The 15,247-nt window shown below is 43.6% G+C and overlaps 1 protein-coding gene across 1 annotated transcript in view; it reads left to right on the forward strand.

The window, feature by feature from the left end:
* LGALS8 (galectin 8) overlaps positions 1 to 15,247 on the forward strand; it is a 69,156-nt gene that overhangs the window by 33,192 nt on the left and 20,717 nt on the right. Inside the window, exons 5-7 of the mRNA XM_073672616.1 lie at positions 121 to 240; positions 3,273 to 3,329; positions 3,407 to 3,430. Coding sequence (XP_073528717.1) covers positions 121 to 240; positions 3,273 to 3,329; positions 3,407 to 3,430 — 201 coding nt within the window. The remainder of the gene's footprint in view (positions 1 to 120; positions 241 to 3,272; positions 3,330 to 3,406; positions 3,431 to 15,247) is intronic.

A 15,247-nucleotide genomic window follows, 5' to 3' on the forward strand; every position in this document is an offset into this window, starting at 1 on the left:
TTCTTTAAAGTCAGCAAGAAATATAAAACCAACCAAGTGACCATAATAGGAAAATTCCTTTTAAAAGTTTTCTTGTATATTAATCTCATTTTATTGTAGTTTGTCGTTTGTGTATTTTAGGTGGCTGCAAACGGAAAGCACTTACTGATTTATAAACACAGAGTCAATCTTAACAAAATTGATACTCTCAGCATAAGTGGAATGGTTGAAATTAACACAATTGGATTTGCCAATCACACAGTAAGTCTTTCATATTCGCCCATTCTGTTAGCTCCTTACCCCTTAAAAAAAACTTTATAGTATTGTAATTTCCTTGTAAGCAGCAGCAGCATGCCCCTCAACAACAACACTGAGGGGTCCATTTGCTCATACAGTAGCTGAGGATGATGACTTTGAACTGGCTATGTTGTGGCAGATTTGCAGGGCAGATTTTGCACTTAAAATTCACTGCAAATTATAATACAGGACAGGTGGACAAGGTTTTAAAATTGTCACCCACTTCTTGCAGATGTTCAACACGACGTTTTCTCTCAGTGACTTTACCTCTTTAATGTATAGAGCGAAATCTACAGCAGAATCTGCATGTACCAAGTGGTTTTGCTGTGGATTTGCCACAACATAAGTATCAGAAAAATTGTGCCACTTGCAGTCATTAATACAGAGAAAGATCAGTGATAGAACTGTTATTTATCCAAGATGCTGACAAATGGTAGAAAATAGGTCGTCCGCGTCGATATTAGTGTATAAAAAATCCAATTTTATTTCATCTTCATCAAAATTTAAAAAATGCAATACAAACTATGCCTTTCCACCCATTGCGAGTTTTTAGTCAAGGCAATGTAAAACAAATTGTACAAGATTTGTATAGTGCCATGTGGACTAAGAGAGGGGAAACGTCATTTTACACGCAATGCCCATTTTTAATTTAATCAGAAATTGAACCAACACCAGCCATCAAAAATTAAAATAAAAAGTTTAATACTCTAGACCTGGTCTGTGGAGTCGATAAGCCAAACCTCTGACTCCAACTCCAACTCTTCAATTTCCATGACACCAGCTCCGACTCCACAACTCCGACTCCCTCATACATGGCTCATGTTTAAGTGATAAATTTACTGTAGCACAGATTCATCTCAGCTAAAAGTCTAGACCCTTAGATCAGGAATAGGAGAGACATTTATAGGACATTTCATAATCTTCCCAAATTCTTATGAAAAAATATTCCCTATAAACTGCATTGAGCTACTGTACCCAATTTATTATATATTTTAGGAGTTGAAGTTGGTCCATTTTATACCGACTCCGATTCCAGCTCTGACTCCACCAAAATGGACCATGACTCCAACTCCAACTTCACAGCCCTGCCCTAGACGCAAAGGCGCTCTGGTGGGTAATACAAGAATCCAATAGGTTTCGCATACAAGGATGGTTTATTTGTTGTACATCCTATAGAATGGATGTTGCAGTTCTCACATTTGGCATTGTGTTGCAGTTAAGAAAAAGATTTGATTTGGATTTATTAAGCTTTGGTTAGTCCAGAAATTAGTGCATCTAACCATATGTTGGCACAAATTACGAGTTCCTCCAAATTGATAAGAACCTTTTACTGTAAGGCTAAGTGCACACGATGCGTATTTGAAGCGGAAATTTCCGCTTCATTTCCGCATGTCCTTTTTCCTGGAAAACGCATGCGGAATTTGACATGCGTTTTTCGCGCGTAATTCGCGCGTTTTGCACATGCGGAATTGCCTTGCGTTTTCTACTGCATTGTAGATGGCAATTCCGCATGCGTAAACGCACAAAGAATTGACATGCTGCGGAATTTTCCGCACAACAAAACGCTGCGGAAAATTCCGCATCGTGGGCATTACAATTGCGGAATGCCATAGGGGACCATGGCAGAAGGCTAACACGCGTAATTCATGCGTTTACGCTGCGGAATTTTCCGCACAAAATACGCATGAAATACGCATCGTGTGCACATAGCCTAAGCCAGGTGTTAAAAGTGTGAGAGACAGAATCTAAAAAAACAGAAAATCACATTGTATGATTTTAAAATAATTAAATTGCTTTTTTTAGCATGAAATAAATATTTGATCACCTACCAACAAGCAATAATTCTGTCTCTCACAGACCTGTTAGTTTTTCTTTAAAAAGCCATCCTTCTCTGCACTCATTATCTGTATTAATTGCACCTGTTTGAACTCGTTACCTTTATTAAAAGACACCTGTCTACACACTCAATCAATCACACTCCAACCTCTCCACCATGGCCAAGACCAAAGAGCTGTCTAAAGACACCAGGGACAAAATTGTAGACCTGCATAAGGCTGGGATGGGCTATAGGCCAATAGGCAAGCAGCTTGGTGAGAAGGCAACAACTGTTAACTCATTCCACCAAAGCATCAGGTGGTACGGTGAATATATAGAAGACTGCCTCATCTGGCACCAGGGTCCATTGAGTCCTCTGCAGTTTGAGCCATTTTTCAATGACTGTCCTCTGTATTCTTCCGTTAACCCATTCCACCAAAGCATCAGGTGGTACAGTGAATATATAGAAGACTGCCTCCTCATCTGGCACCAGGGTCCATTGAGTCATCTTCTGTTTGAGCCATTTCTCAATGAAAACACATAGAGTGACTGCAGACTTGTAGTTTTAGACCGTTCAACCCCTTTAAGGTGTTAATTTTGTAGAGAGAAAATCACTTACCACTGGTATTTTAGACTCTTCAACATTTTAATACTCTAGCACCTGGCTTACAGTAAAAGTTTCCTATCGATTTAAAGGAACTTGTAATTTGTGCCTACATATGGTCAGATCCACTTGTTTCTGTACTAACCATAGTTTACTGTATCCAGTCAAATCTTTTAATAACTGCAACATGATGCCTGTCATATACATGGTCAAATGCAATTGCAACATTAATTTCATAGTATGTACCACTAAAAAATTAGGTTGCGCGCTCACATAACTGACTATGTTCTGGGTGTAACATGTATTAAACGTTTTATGAGCATACTACATGGACACTAATTATGTCTTCCGGCAAAAGCAATTTGTCTCAGATCACTTTTGCAGGTAAGTTCTTCTACTGTAACATCCACTAATTACCTGACTTGTGGTGTTACCTCTATCTTTAATAAAAGAGGTTCTTCAGCAGCTGCCGTGTGTATTACAGTATATTGGGCCTGGGTGATGTTTTCTTTCAGTGTTAGAATTCCTTAGCGTCTCATACTTTACGTTAATATTGCATATTTCATTCTTATTATAGACGCCCCCAGGCTCACAACCAACATCTCTTGCACTTTCTTCGATGAGTTCCACTCAGGTATTTTTTTACTATGTAAAATAAGTAATGTGAATTATTCTATGGGTAAACTTATTCTTTTTGCTTTTTATTACCAGGCATCACAGAGGAGCATGACTATTGTAAGTATTATTTACTCTATTTTTCCATTTCACTAAGAAAAATACACTGGGGTATGACTAGTTCAGCATGGGTTGGAATTTTACGTGGATCTGATACATATAACGAACACCTCATACATGAGTGAGCAACCTGAGGAGGCACCCTAAGGAACCCTTTTTAGGCGGGATCTGATACATCTAAGGAACCCCTCATACATGTATGAGCACCCTGAAGAGCCATTTTTAGGCGGGACATTGGACTGGTTATGTTTGGCTTGCACTGCTTATTTTTTCCAATCCAAAAAATACACTTTTAATAAATAACCAGAAAAATGGCCATTAAAGTATTAAAATTTTGTCACAGTGATCCTTAGGCCACGGCCCCACTATCAGTATTTGGTCAGTATTTTTTTCTCAGGAATGGGAGACAAAACCAGGAGTGGGTGATAAATGCAGAATTGGTGACTTGTTTCTATTATACCTTTTCTCTGATTGTTCCTCACCTGATTTTGGCTCCCACTGAGCCAAATACTGATAGTGGGGCTGTGGCCTGGCCTTAGAGTAAGTAACAAGTTCTGTATAGTAAATTCTATATACATTTTTTATGGGGTTTTTTATTAAAAAAAATTGCAGTTTTTACATTTGGTACTGGGCCTAATTTAAAATGGCGGGACACGTGCACAAAAGCAACAATAGCTTCTAATCAGCTGTGACATCACTTGCTGTAAATAGTGGATCCTTTGTTATCTACTGTGTATAGAGGTGTTACGTTTCCTTGCAATCCTGTCTGTAATGACAATGAGACTGCTGAAAAGTCTTATGTACAGAACAGGCAGTGTGTGTGTGTGTGTGTGTGTGTGTGTGTGTGTGTGTGTGTGTGTGTGTGTGTGTGTGTGTGTGGTATAAGACCTAGAGGGCAGTGTAAAATTGCAAGACTTCTGTATTTTTTTTTATTAAAATGTGTAATCTGTTTTTTTGTGTGAAATACATATTTAAAAGAAAAATCTTGCAACTTTCAAACAGTCCTCTAGATCTAATTTAAGCCTCCTACTTTCTGTTGGACACACAGATATTAGCAGCAATAGACTGGCTTATGCACTATCTTTTGCATAGAAGCCTTGAAAGTTTAATCTGGGCAAAGGTCACTGTGAAGGGAGTAAATGAAGGGGAAACTATCACATCAGAATTTTCCATATATTTAACCTAAAGCTACATCAGACTTTTACAACGGTCCTATAAGTAAATAAAGAGAACCGAATCAAATTAGTCAAAAAAATATTACATTTGTCATTTTTTTGAGGATTTTACCTAATATCATGTCTGTGAGCACGGCAGGATTGTAAGGAGAAAGCGACTGATCTCCAAAATGAATATTGCTGCCCATTTACAGTTTTCTGAAGATCACCTGGAAGAATATTTTGTGGATGATGAGACCAAAAGAGAGCTTTTTGGGTTAAATGAGAAGCATTATGTTTGTAGAACCCCCACCCCACTGCATTACAGCATAAAAACCTTACACCTGTGAAGCACAGAGCTGGTGGTATTTGTTGCTGCATCTGGACCAGGACAGCTTGCTAACATCAATGGAACAATAAATGCTGAATTATACCAGCAAATTCAAAAAGAAAATGTCAGGAACATCTCTCCATACACAGAATCTAAAGAGAACATGGGTCATGCACCCAAAAAAACAACCCAAAGCACACATCATTCTACAAAAGAATAGTAAAGGAAGAATAAAGTTAAAGTCCTGACCTTAATCCTATAGAAATGACGTGTAAGGACCTGAAACAAGTAGTTCATTGGCTAAACCAGAACAACATAACAGAGTTGAAGATGTTTTATAGGGAGGAATGGGCTAAAATTCACCCAAGCCAATGTGCAGGACTAATCAACAATTAGAGGACACGTTTAGATGCAGTTATTAGTGGATATGGGGACAACCCTCCATTGTTGTTCAATGACTTTCTGATGGAAGAGTCACAAACATTAACATGAGCTAATTTGAGAAAGGCCTTTAGTTACTAAGAGCTTACCTTGGGTTCCTTTTTGACATCATGGAGTACAATACATCTTGCTCTTGGAGTGATCTTTGTTGGTCAACCACGCCTAGAGAGAGGAATATTGGCAAATTTGTACACAATCTCTCTGACTGTGGATTGATGTCCTTTAAAAACCTCCTTTGTTCGTTCCATGATACTCTTCCACAAACGTGTTGTAAGGATCAGGCTTTGATAGTTCTTTGTTGTTTAATGTGTTATATGTCTGGTTCTCTTCTTTGATGACACTCAGGAGCTGAGCTTACTTCATTCCTGGCACAAAGCCATAGTCTGCCTCCAACAGCACAGTGTCAATCTCTGACAGCAGTATTTAATGTGTGCGACCCAGGCTGTGTTGTAGTATATAAAGCAAGTTATAAAAATATTAATCACTTTTTTTTCCCCCATTAAATATAAAGATATTAAAAAAAAAAGTTAAAAATATTTGGTATTGCCACATTCATAAAAGTAAAAAATATAATGTATCAAAATATAAAATTATTTAATCCTTACAGTAAATGGCGTAAAGCAGAAAAATAAGAACACCATAATTGTCATTCTTGGACCACGACACCTCCGCCAAAAATTACAATTAAAGGCGAGCAAAACATCTTGTGCTCCCCAAAATGGCATCAATAAATACATTGGATTGCTATGCAAAATACACTGCTCAAAAAGATAAAGGGAACACTGAAATAACACATCCTAGATCTGAATGAATGAAATAATCTCATTGAATACTTTGTTCTGTACAAATTTGAATGTGCTGACACATCACACAAAAATCATCAATGGAAATCAAATTTATTAACCAATGGAGGCCTGGATTTGGAGTCACCCCCAAAATTAAAGTGGAAAAACACACTACAGGCTGATCCAACTTTGATGTAATGTCCATAAAACAAGTGAAAATGAGGCTCAGTATTGTGTGTGGCCTCCACGTGCCTGTATGACCTCCCTACAACGCCTGGGCATGCTCCTGATGAGGTTGCGGATGGTCTCCTGTGGGATCTTCTCCCTGACCTGGACTAAAGCATCCGCTAACTCCTGGACAGTCTCTGGTGCAACGTGACGTTGGTGGATGGAGCGAGACATGATGTCCCAGATGTGCTCAGTCGGCTTCAGGTCTGGGGAACGGGCGGGCCAGTCCATAGCTTCAATGCCTTCATCTTGCAGGAACTGCTGAAACACTCCAGCCACATGAGGTCTGGCATTGTCCTGCATTAGGAGGAACCCATGGCCAACCGCACCAGCATATGGTCTCACAAGGGGTCTGAGGATCTCATCTCGGTACCTAATGGCAGTCAGGCTACCTCTGGCGAGCATGTAACACAGGTACTTTAGATGCAGTGACACAGAAACACAGAGCAGCCAGTACAGGGTTAATAAACAGGGGGGATTTATTGTAACAGGGTCAATCTACACACAGGGAGTTACAGGGGAAATATGGGGACAACAAGGGGAGTAGCAGGTAACAGACTATAACCAACAATTCACAGTTTGGCTAGATGTAGCAGAGTCGACACGGTTGTAATCGGCAGTTTTACACTTAGCTGACTCTTGTTCCCCACAAGGCAGTTGCCGGCTGATGCCTGTGTTGTTTTCTTCTGGCTTCCCCGCCTAAATAATGCTCCGTCTTCTGGCGGCAGCGGGTGGTCTCCGGTTTCACCCACTGAGCCCTAGTCCATAACACTGCACCTCACTTGCTCGGCTCCACGTCTTCTGGCTGCAGCGAGCAGTCTCCGGTTTGACCCGCTGAGCCCCTAGTCCATAATACTGCACCTCACTTGCTCGGCTCCACGGACCCTGCGTCTCTTCTCCCTCTAGCGGGGCTTGACCCCAACTGTCAACTCCCTTCTTTCCCGCGCAAAACTCCTTTTTCTCCCTCTTCCTAGACACGCTTTGAGCTCCCCTGTCATCTGACCCCTGAGCTCTGGCTCTGGACACACCCGCAGCTTCCCGATCACCTGACTCCTGTGCTCGCAGTCTGTCTTCCCCCTGCAACCAGAGGCACGGCCCCGGCAGTTCCGTATCCCTTGTTCTGAAAGTACTTACACCCTGGTCTTCCCCCTGAAAAGCACATGGAGGGCTGTGCGGCCCTCCAGAGAAATGCCACCCCACACCATTACTGACCCACTGACAAACCGGTCATGCTGAAGGATGTTGCAGGCAGCAGATCGCTCTCCACTGCGTCTCCAGACTCTGTCACATGTGCTCAGTGTGAACCTGCTTTCATTTGTGAAGAGCACAGGGCGCCAGTGGCGACTTTGCCAATCCTGGTGTTCTGTGGCAAATGCCAAGCGTCCTGCACGGTGTTGGGCTGTGAGCACAACCTACATCTGTGTACGTCGGGCCCTCATACCACCCTCATAGAGTCGGTTTCTAACCGTTTGTGCAGACACATGCACATTTGTGGCCTGCTGGAGGACATTGGCTCTGGCAGTGCTCCTCCTGTTCCTCCTTGCACAAAGGTGGAGGTAGCGGTCCTGCTGCTGGGTTGTTGCCCTCCTACGGCCCCCTCCACGTTTCCTGGTGTACTGGCCTATCTCCTGGTAGCGCCTCCAGCCTCTGGACACTACGCTGACAGACACAGCAAACCTTTTTGCCACAGCTCGCATTGATGTGCCATCCTGGATGGGCTGCACTACCTGAGCAACTTCTGTGTGTTGTAGAGTCCATCTCATGCTACCACGAGTGTGAAAGCACAACCAACATTCAAAAGTGACCAAAACATCAGCCAGAAAGCATTGGTACTGAGATGTTGTCTGTGGTCCCCACCTGCAGAACCACTCCTTTATTGAGTGTGTCTTGATAATTGCCAATAATTTCCATCTATTCTCTATTCCATTTGCACAACAGCATGTGAAATTGATTGTCAATCAGTGTTGCTTCCTTTTTTTTTTTAAATCAGATAAATTTTTATTCATTTAGAGAAAAATTGATGAAATACAACTTTAGCATAACAATTTTCAATTTCTTATAGCTTAAAGAATCCCACCCTCAACCCCCCTCCCTTTTAACAGACAGCAATAATCCCTAGTCGTTATATAAAATATGATCCAATATCTCACAAAACATCCTATAACATTTCAATACATTTCGTAGTGTATTCACCGGAATCTTCCCTTCAATAGCATTAATCACACCTTCCATAGTGCCCATAGGTTGTCACTAAGTTTGGCATTTTTCCTTTTTAAATAAATTTTCTCCATCCGTACCACATAGTCCACCTGCCTAATATACTCTTGTCTAGAGGGAGGTTCCATTCGCACCCAGTACCTAGCTATTACTTTCCTAGCTGCATATAAGAGTCTGGCAATTGCCAATTTTGCAATATCATTCCCTACAAGTTCTTCCACATATCCCAACAGGCAAACAATTGGATTCCTAGGAATTATACATTGATAACGCCCTTCAATTAGGGCAGCTACTTCAGACCAATAGCTTGCAAGTTTTGGGCAACTCCACATAACATGTAGTATATCGGCAGCTTCTGACCCACATCTCGGGCAGTCCGAGGTCTCCCGTACTCCTATTCTGAACAAAAAATCAAGCGACCTATACGCTCTGTGAATAAGAAGTAGTTGGGACATTCTGGCAGGTTCACTTAGAGACAGCTTTGGGATATATTCTAATATGGATTCCCATTTGTCATCCTCAATGGTGCCAACATCTGCCTCCCACCTTCCCTTAGCCAAAACTGGGTAATTCAGTAAAAAGGTGTGAAGCAGATCCGCATACACCGTAGATATGACACCTTTTGTACATCCCCCCGTACAAATATAATCAATAACGATATCCCTTTGAACAGATATGTTCCTCATTTTCCCTTGTTTAATAAACGCATGTTTAACCTGTGTATACTGATAGCTGTGTCTGTCCGATAAGTGAAATTCCTCTTTCAGCGTCTCTAGGGTTTTGATATTTTGGTTATCCATCAGTTGGTAGATATATTGTATACCCTTTGCCACCCTGCCTCTCAACTCTTATTTTATAAAATTCACACAGATTTTCATTATACCAAATAAGAGTATACGTTGTCAGCCCCAATATGCCTCTAATCTTTTTCACCCTTGTCCACAATTTATGGACTAAGCCACATGTCAGGTATGACTTGCCCATCCTCCCAAAAAGTCCCGTTTCTAAACCCATTACCAATGGACTCTTTTTAAAATAAAGTTCCAGAACCGCCTGAATAGTCCCCTTCCCTGCCCTCTGCGCCCACCCTCTAATATGTTGGGACTGTGCTGCCAAAAAATATACCCATGGGTTTGGTAGGGCGAGACCCCCCCTCCTCCTTTGGCCTCTGGAGAGTCTCCAGCTTAATCCTAGGCTGCCCTCCACCCCAGACCAGATCTCTAAATATTGCATTAATGCGCTGGAACACCGGCTGAGGAATCCACACAGGGGAGTTATGTAAAACGTACAACAATTTGGGCATCAGCACCATTTTAAGAAGATTGGTGCGTCCCACCACCGAGAGGCGCATTTTGCTCCATGTAGATGCTTTATCCTTTAATTTCCCCAGTACCGGGTATACATTCAACTGAAGGTACTCCTTTACTGGTAATGCTATTGTAATTCCAAGATACTTAAATTCTCGCACCAATTTGAGTTGTGTACGCTCCACCTGTAATGACATCTGAGGGTCCTGTAAGAATAATAAAATATCATCTGCGTACAACGCTATCTTCTCCTCCGCCACACCATACCGGAATCCCCTTACCACGTCTGACTGTCTCAGTACAGCAGCCAACGGCTCTATGGCCAAGGCAAATAACAGCGGAGAGAGGGGGCAGCCCTGTCTAGTTCCTCTAGTCAAAACAAATTTATCTGACCTCTCCCCATTTACTCTCAATCTGGCCACCGGATGTGTATATAATAATTGTATTCACGCCAAAAAAAACGGACCAATTCCCATTAACTGGAGAACACGCCAGAGATAACTCCACTCTACACTATCAAAGGCTTTTCGTGTGTCTAATGAAACCACCACTCTATGCCCAGTATTATCAGCGGTCAGTTGCATATTAAAGAATAACCGCCTCAAGTTAATGGCCGTCGATCTATCCGGCATAAATCCTGACTGATCCGGGTGTACTAAACCAGAGACCACCCGGCTCAGTCGGTTAGACATCACTTTAGCTAACATTTTAATATCAGCCGGTAGTAGGGATATGGGTCTATACGAATCTGGCTGTGTCCGGTCCTTATCTGCCTTGGGCAGAACCACCACCGTAGCCTCCTGTATTGATTCTGGTAATTCTCCCACCTCAAGAGCCGCCAAAAACACATCTTTCAATTTTGGTAGTAGTACATCTCTAAGATGTTTATAAACTTCTGTTGGTAAACCATCTGCTCCTGGGGCTTTATTATTTGCCATTGAAGCCAAAGCTTCCTCCATTTCCTCTACCGTCAGGGGGCTCTCCAAGCTATCCCTAGCCTCCTCACTAAGCCTAGATATCTGAGTACCCCTCAAAAATTGGTCTATATCATCTCCCGTGTTCCTTAATTTAGAGTTATATAGGTCACTATAAAAGTCTCTAAACCCCCTCAAGATATCTCGCGTTTCAGTGACCAGGGTTCCAGTTGGATCCAAGAGACCATACACAAATCCCTGTTCCCTCTGCGCTGCCGCTATAGTAGACAGCAGGTGACCAAGTTTTTTACCCTCTTCATAAAAGGCAATTTTTTGGAATTCCCTCTTCTTTTCCCCATTGGCCAGAAATATTTTATCCTCCTCTTTTTGAGCTTCCTTCATGTTCTGTTGCGCCTCTATGGTGGGATTAAGCACCAACTCCTCTGCCCTCCTCAGCGCAGCCAATGCCTCTCTTTCCTCCAATCTGTTCTGACTTTTACATCTGGAGATATCTTGAATCAATAAACCCCTAGCATAGGCCTTCATTGTGTCCCACACAGTTCCTATGGCTGTACTTCCCACATTGTTCTGAAAGAATTCCTCCACCTCTCCTGCTATTTTCTGAATATCTACCATTTCCAGCCATACCGGGTGGACTTTCCACTCTTTCCGTCCACCATCCCAACACATACCAAACTTCAGTTCCACCAGCAAGGGACTATGACCAGAAAGTATCCTAGGCAAATAATCAATATGAGCAATGTTTTGGTTAGCCAACCCATTTCCCAAGGCTAAGTCTATTCTAGACAGAGAGCCGTGCGTTGAGGAGTAACATGAATATGTCTTCACTCCCATGTGTCTCACTCTCCACAAATCTATCAGGCCCACTTCTGACACATATTTAGCAAAGGTTGTCTCCCCCTCTCCGTCAGTTCTTCCCGGTTGCCTACTAGTTTTGTCCCAAATTTTATTCATTATATTGTTAACATCTCCAATCAGCAGCACAGGGGTCCCTGTCCAATGCCTCGTAAGTTCTATAATCTCTTGCAGTTTTGTCCCAGTAAATGGCGGTGGGAAATACACTGCCACCACACAATATAATTTGCCATAAAGTCTACAGACTAAAAAAACGTACTGCCCATCTTTATCTATTTTAATCTCAACCTCCTCAAATGGAGTCCCCACATGCACCAGGATGGAAACCCCTCTCGCATATGCTGAATAAGTAGAGTGGTATGCTTTTTGAACCCATTTCCTCGCCAGTAGCCCAATTTTGTCCCTTGTCAGGTGCGTTTCCATGAGGCACATAATGGAAGACCCATGAGCCATAATATTTTGGAGAACAATGGCCGTCTCTTACGGTCTGCCAAACCACGTATGTTCCAGCTTAACACCTTAACCATACCCGCCATTTGTTTGTCAGAATCAACGTCTGTATATATGACCATATCATAAGATGTCCCCCATGCCATCCGTCCCCGCCCCCCCCCGCATCGAAACCGCCCCCCTCCACCCCCACCATACCCCAAACCAAAACTCCTCTGACCGCCCCTATCTCCACAAATCCACCTCCAAATTTGTCGTTCCATTCTCTCTATCCTAGAGTGGGTGAATGAAACCAGCCTATTCCACCAACTGATCCCTTCCGCCTAAACTGCAGAAAAACAATAAACCAACTATCTTCCCAAAAGGCCTCTCCCGCCTTATGAAAAAAACATTTTATATAAAACGTATATAAACTGTATGCACCACCAGTACGCCACTCCAGTCCATGAGCAAGCTTGTATCCTGTAACAAATAATTAAATGCACCAAAAAAAGGATAGCAAAGGATAATTATAAATCACATTCACAAAAACACTATCTGCTTTTCTTCAACTGTCCTTGTGCTCTCGCGCTCGTCTAGAATTCTTTTCAATCCAGTCCAATACTTCTGGAGATTGCAGAAAGTGTACTCTACCCAGTGCAACCAGTCTCAGCTTGGCCGGATACATCACAGAATACGCAAGTCCCATGTCTCTCAATTTTTTCTTCACATCTCTATAATTCAGGCGCATTCTTTACACCGTGGGTGAATAATCTGAATAGAATGAGATGTCTTGTCCATCAATTGTTAAATCCTTGATCTTCCTCGCCGTACGCAAGATAATGTGTCTGTCTCGGGGAGCTGCTCCTGGAGGCTGGGGTCTCAGTGGGACTCTGTGAGCTCGTTCTACAACAAAGACCTTTGACAGTTTATCAGCTCCAAATTTTTCCAGCAGCCAATTCTCAATAAACTCTGTAGGGTTTGATACCTCTGCTTTTTCCGGGACCCCCACTATCCTGATATTGTTACGTCGTGACCTGTTTTCTAGGTCATAATTTTTAGCAATGACATCTGTTAATTGCTTGTCCAGCTTTTTCTGAGCAGTTTGTAAAGATATTATAGTGTCCTCAGCAGTGCTCACTCTTTCCTCTACCTCTCCTATGCGGATGTCGGCTTTCTGCATGGCAGCTTTAATGTTAGTAATTTCTGTTTGCACACCCGTAACCTGCTTTGACAAGTTTGTAAGCGCCTGTTTGCAATATGACACCACAGTGAACACCTCTTTCAGAGTGGGTTCCTCCACAGCAGGCTCAGCAGCAGACTGCACCACGTCTCCAGAGCCATCAGCCTCACAATCTCCTGCATCCACAGTATGCTCCTGATCTTCCATACCATCTTCTGCCCCAGCCTCCCTTTCTGAGAGTCCAGCACTGTGTTCACCCACTTTCACCCTTGCAAACCTCTCAAGGCGTGCAGCGGCCGACATCCTCCTGGAGCACGCCGCATTCTCTCTGGCCGCCTCCTCCTGAGTCTCAGCGCCATCTTGGCCCCTGCCCCCTCTGCCAGGGCCGGGATCTCGCTGCCTGGTGCGTTCATTTCTTCTCTCCTGCTCGCCAGAAACGCTCCCCAGGGCGACAGGAGAGCTTCCCACAGGATCTGGCGTCGTTTAAAGGGCTCGGCAGTACACCGGGTCAGTGCACACAGCGACGGTCGGCGGGAGAGCTTCAGAACACGTCTTCCTACATCCCCGGCTAGGCCACGCCCCAATCAGTGTTGCTTCCTAAGTGGACAGTTTGATTTCACATAAGTTTGATTTACTTGGAGTTATATTCTGTTGTTTAAGTGTTCCCTTTATTTTTTTGAGCAGTGTACAAGCCCTCATATAGCATCCTTCCATGGAAAAAGGAAAAAGTTACAGGTCTCAGAAAATCACAAAACAATTTTTTTTTTTTCATCACCAAAGTATAAAAAAAAGTATACAAATTTGATATCACAGTAATTGTACTGTAATTTTTACCACATAAATGCTGTAAAAACAATATTCAAATAGCAATGGAGGAATTCTGTTACGGATCCGGGTGGTGGAACCTCTGTGCTGCGGTGCAAGGAGGGACCTGAGGGGCGTAACTAGGTATCAACTCAGACTGACCAAGGTCGTACGGCGGCTCAATCGACTCCGTGACCAGGGAAGGACCGAGCTGAGGGACCACATGCTACTTTGGGACCGACCTTGTATAAGAGCAGGTGACTCCCACGGGTCAGAAGGCAGGGACTGACCCGTACAGCAGATGAGCACGGCAGGCAGGCTGACGGGTGATCCGGGTAGACGGACTGGCAGACACGGCAGGAAACAAGCAGGAGCCTCCAGGTAGGCTGGCTGGTAGGCACGGCAGGTAACAAGCAGGAGCCTTCGGGTAGGCTGACGGGTAGGCACGGCAGGTAACAAGCAGGAGCCTCTTGGTAGGCTGGCTGGTTGGCACGGCAGGTAACAGGCAGGTGCTTCCAGGTAAGCAGGCGAGCAGGACCCATAGACAGATTGGCGGACTGGACTGTAGACAGACTGTCGGGCTGGAGAGTAGACAAGCTGGCGGACAGGACTGGTAGTCAGGCTGGCGGACAGGACTGGTAGTCAGGCTGGCAGACTGAACTGGTAGTCAGGCTGGCGGACTGGACTGGTAGTCAGGCTGGCGGACTGGACCTGAGGGCTGAAGAGAGTTTTACACACAAAGCTACAACCTTGCACGGGCACCTCCATTTTGGAGGAGGTGCCTTTTATATGAGAGGTCCTCCGGCCGGCGCGCGCGGCTCCTTTTAAGAGGGAGGGAGCGCGCCCTAAACACAGTGCCCGGGAAGCTGCACGCGCCGGCAGAAGCAGGAGCGCCGGAGGACGCCGGGTGGTGAGTGCGGCGGTAAGAGGGACGGCGTCTCTGCCTGTCAGGGGGCAGAGACGCCGATACTACAAATTCCATTGTCCCCCATGTCGCTGCATTTTTGTCCTGTTTTTCAGTACATTTTATGGTAAAATGAATAGTATCATTCAAAATTGAAACTTTTCAACGGAAAAATAAGAACGTTTTGGCTATTAGTAGAAGGGGAAGAAAAAACTATCGTATTTTTCAGACTATAAGATGCACC

This window comes from Phyllobates terribilis, unplaced genomic scaffold (assembly GCF_046119375.1).
Source record: "Phyllobates terribilis strain yellow unplaced genomic scaffold, ASM4611937v1 Scaffold_3__8_contigs__length_932513732, whole genome shotgun sequence".
NCBI lineage: Eukaryota > Metazoa > Chordata > Amphibia > Anura > Dendrobatidae > Phyllobates > Phyllobates terribilis.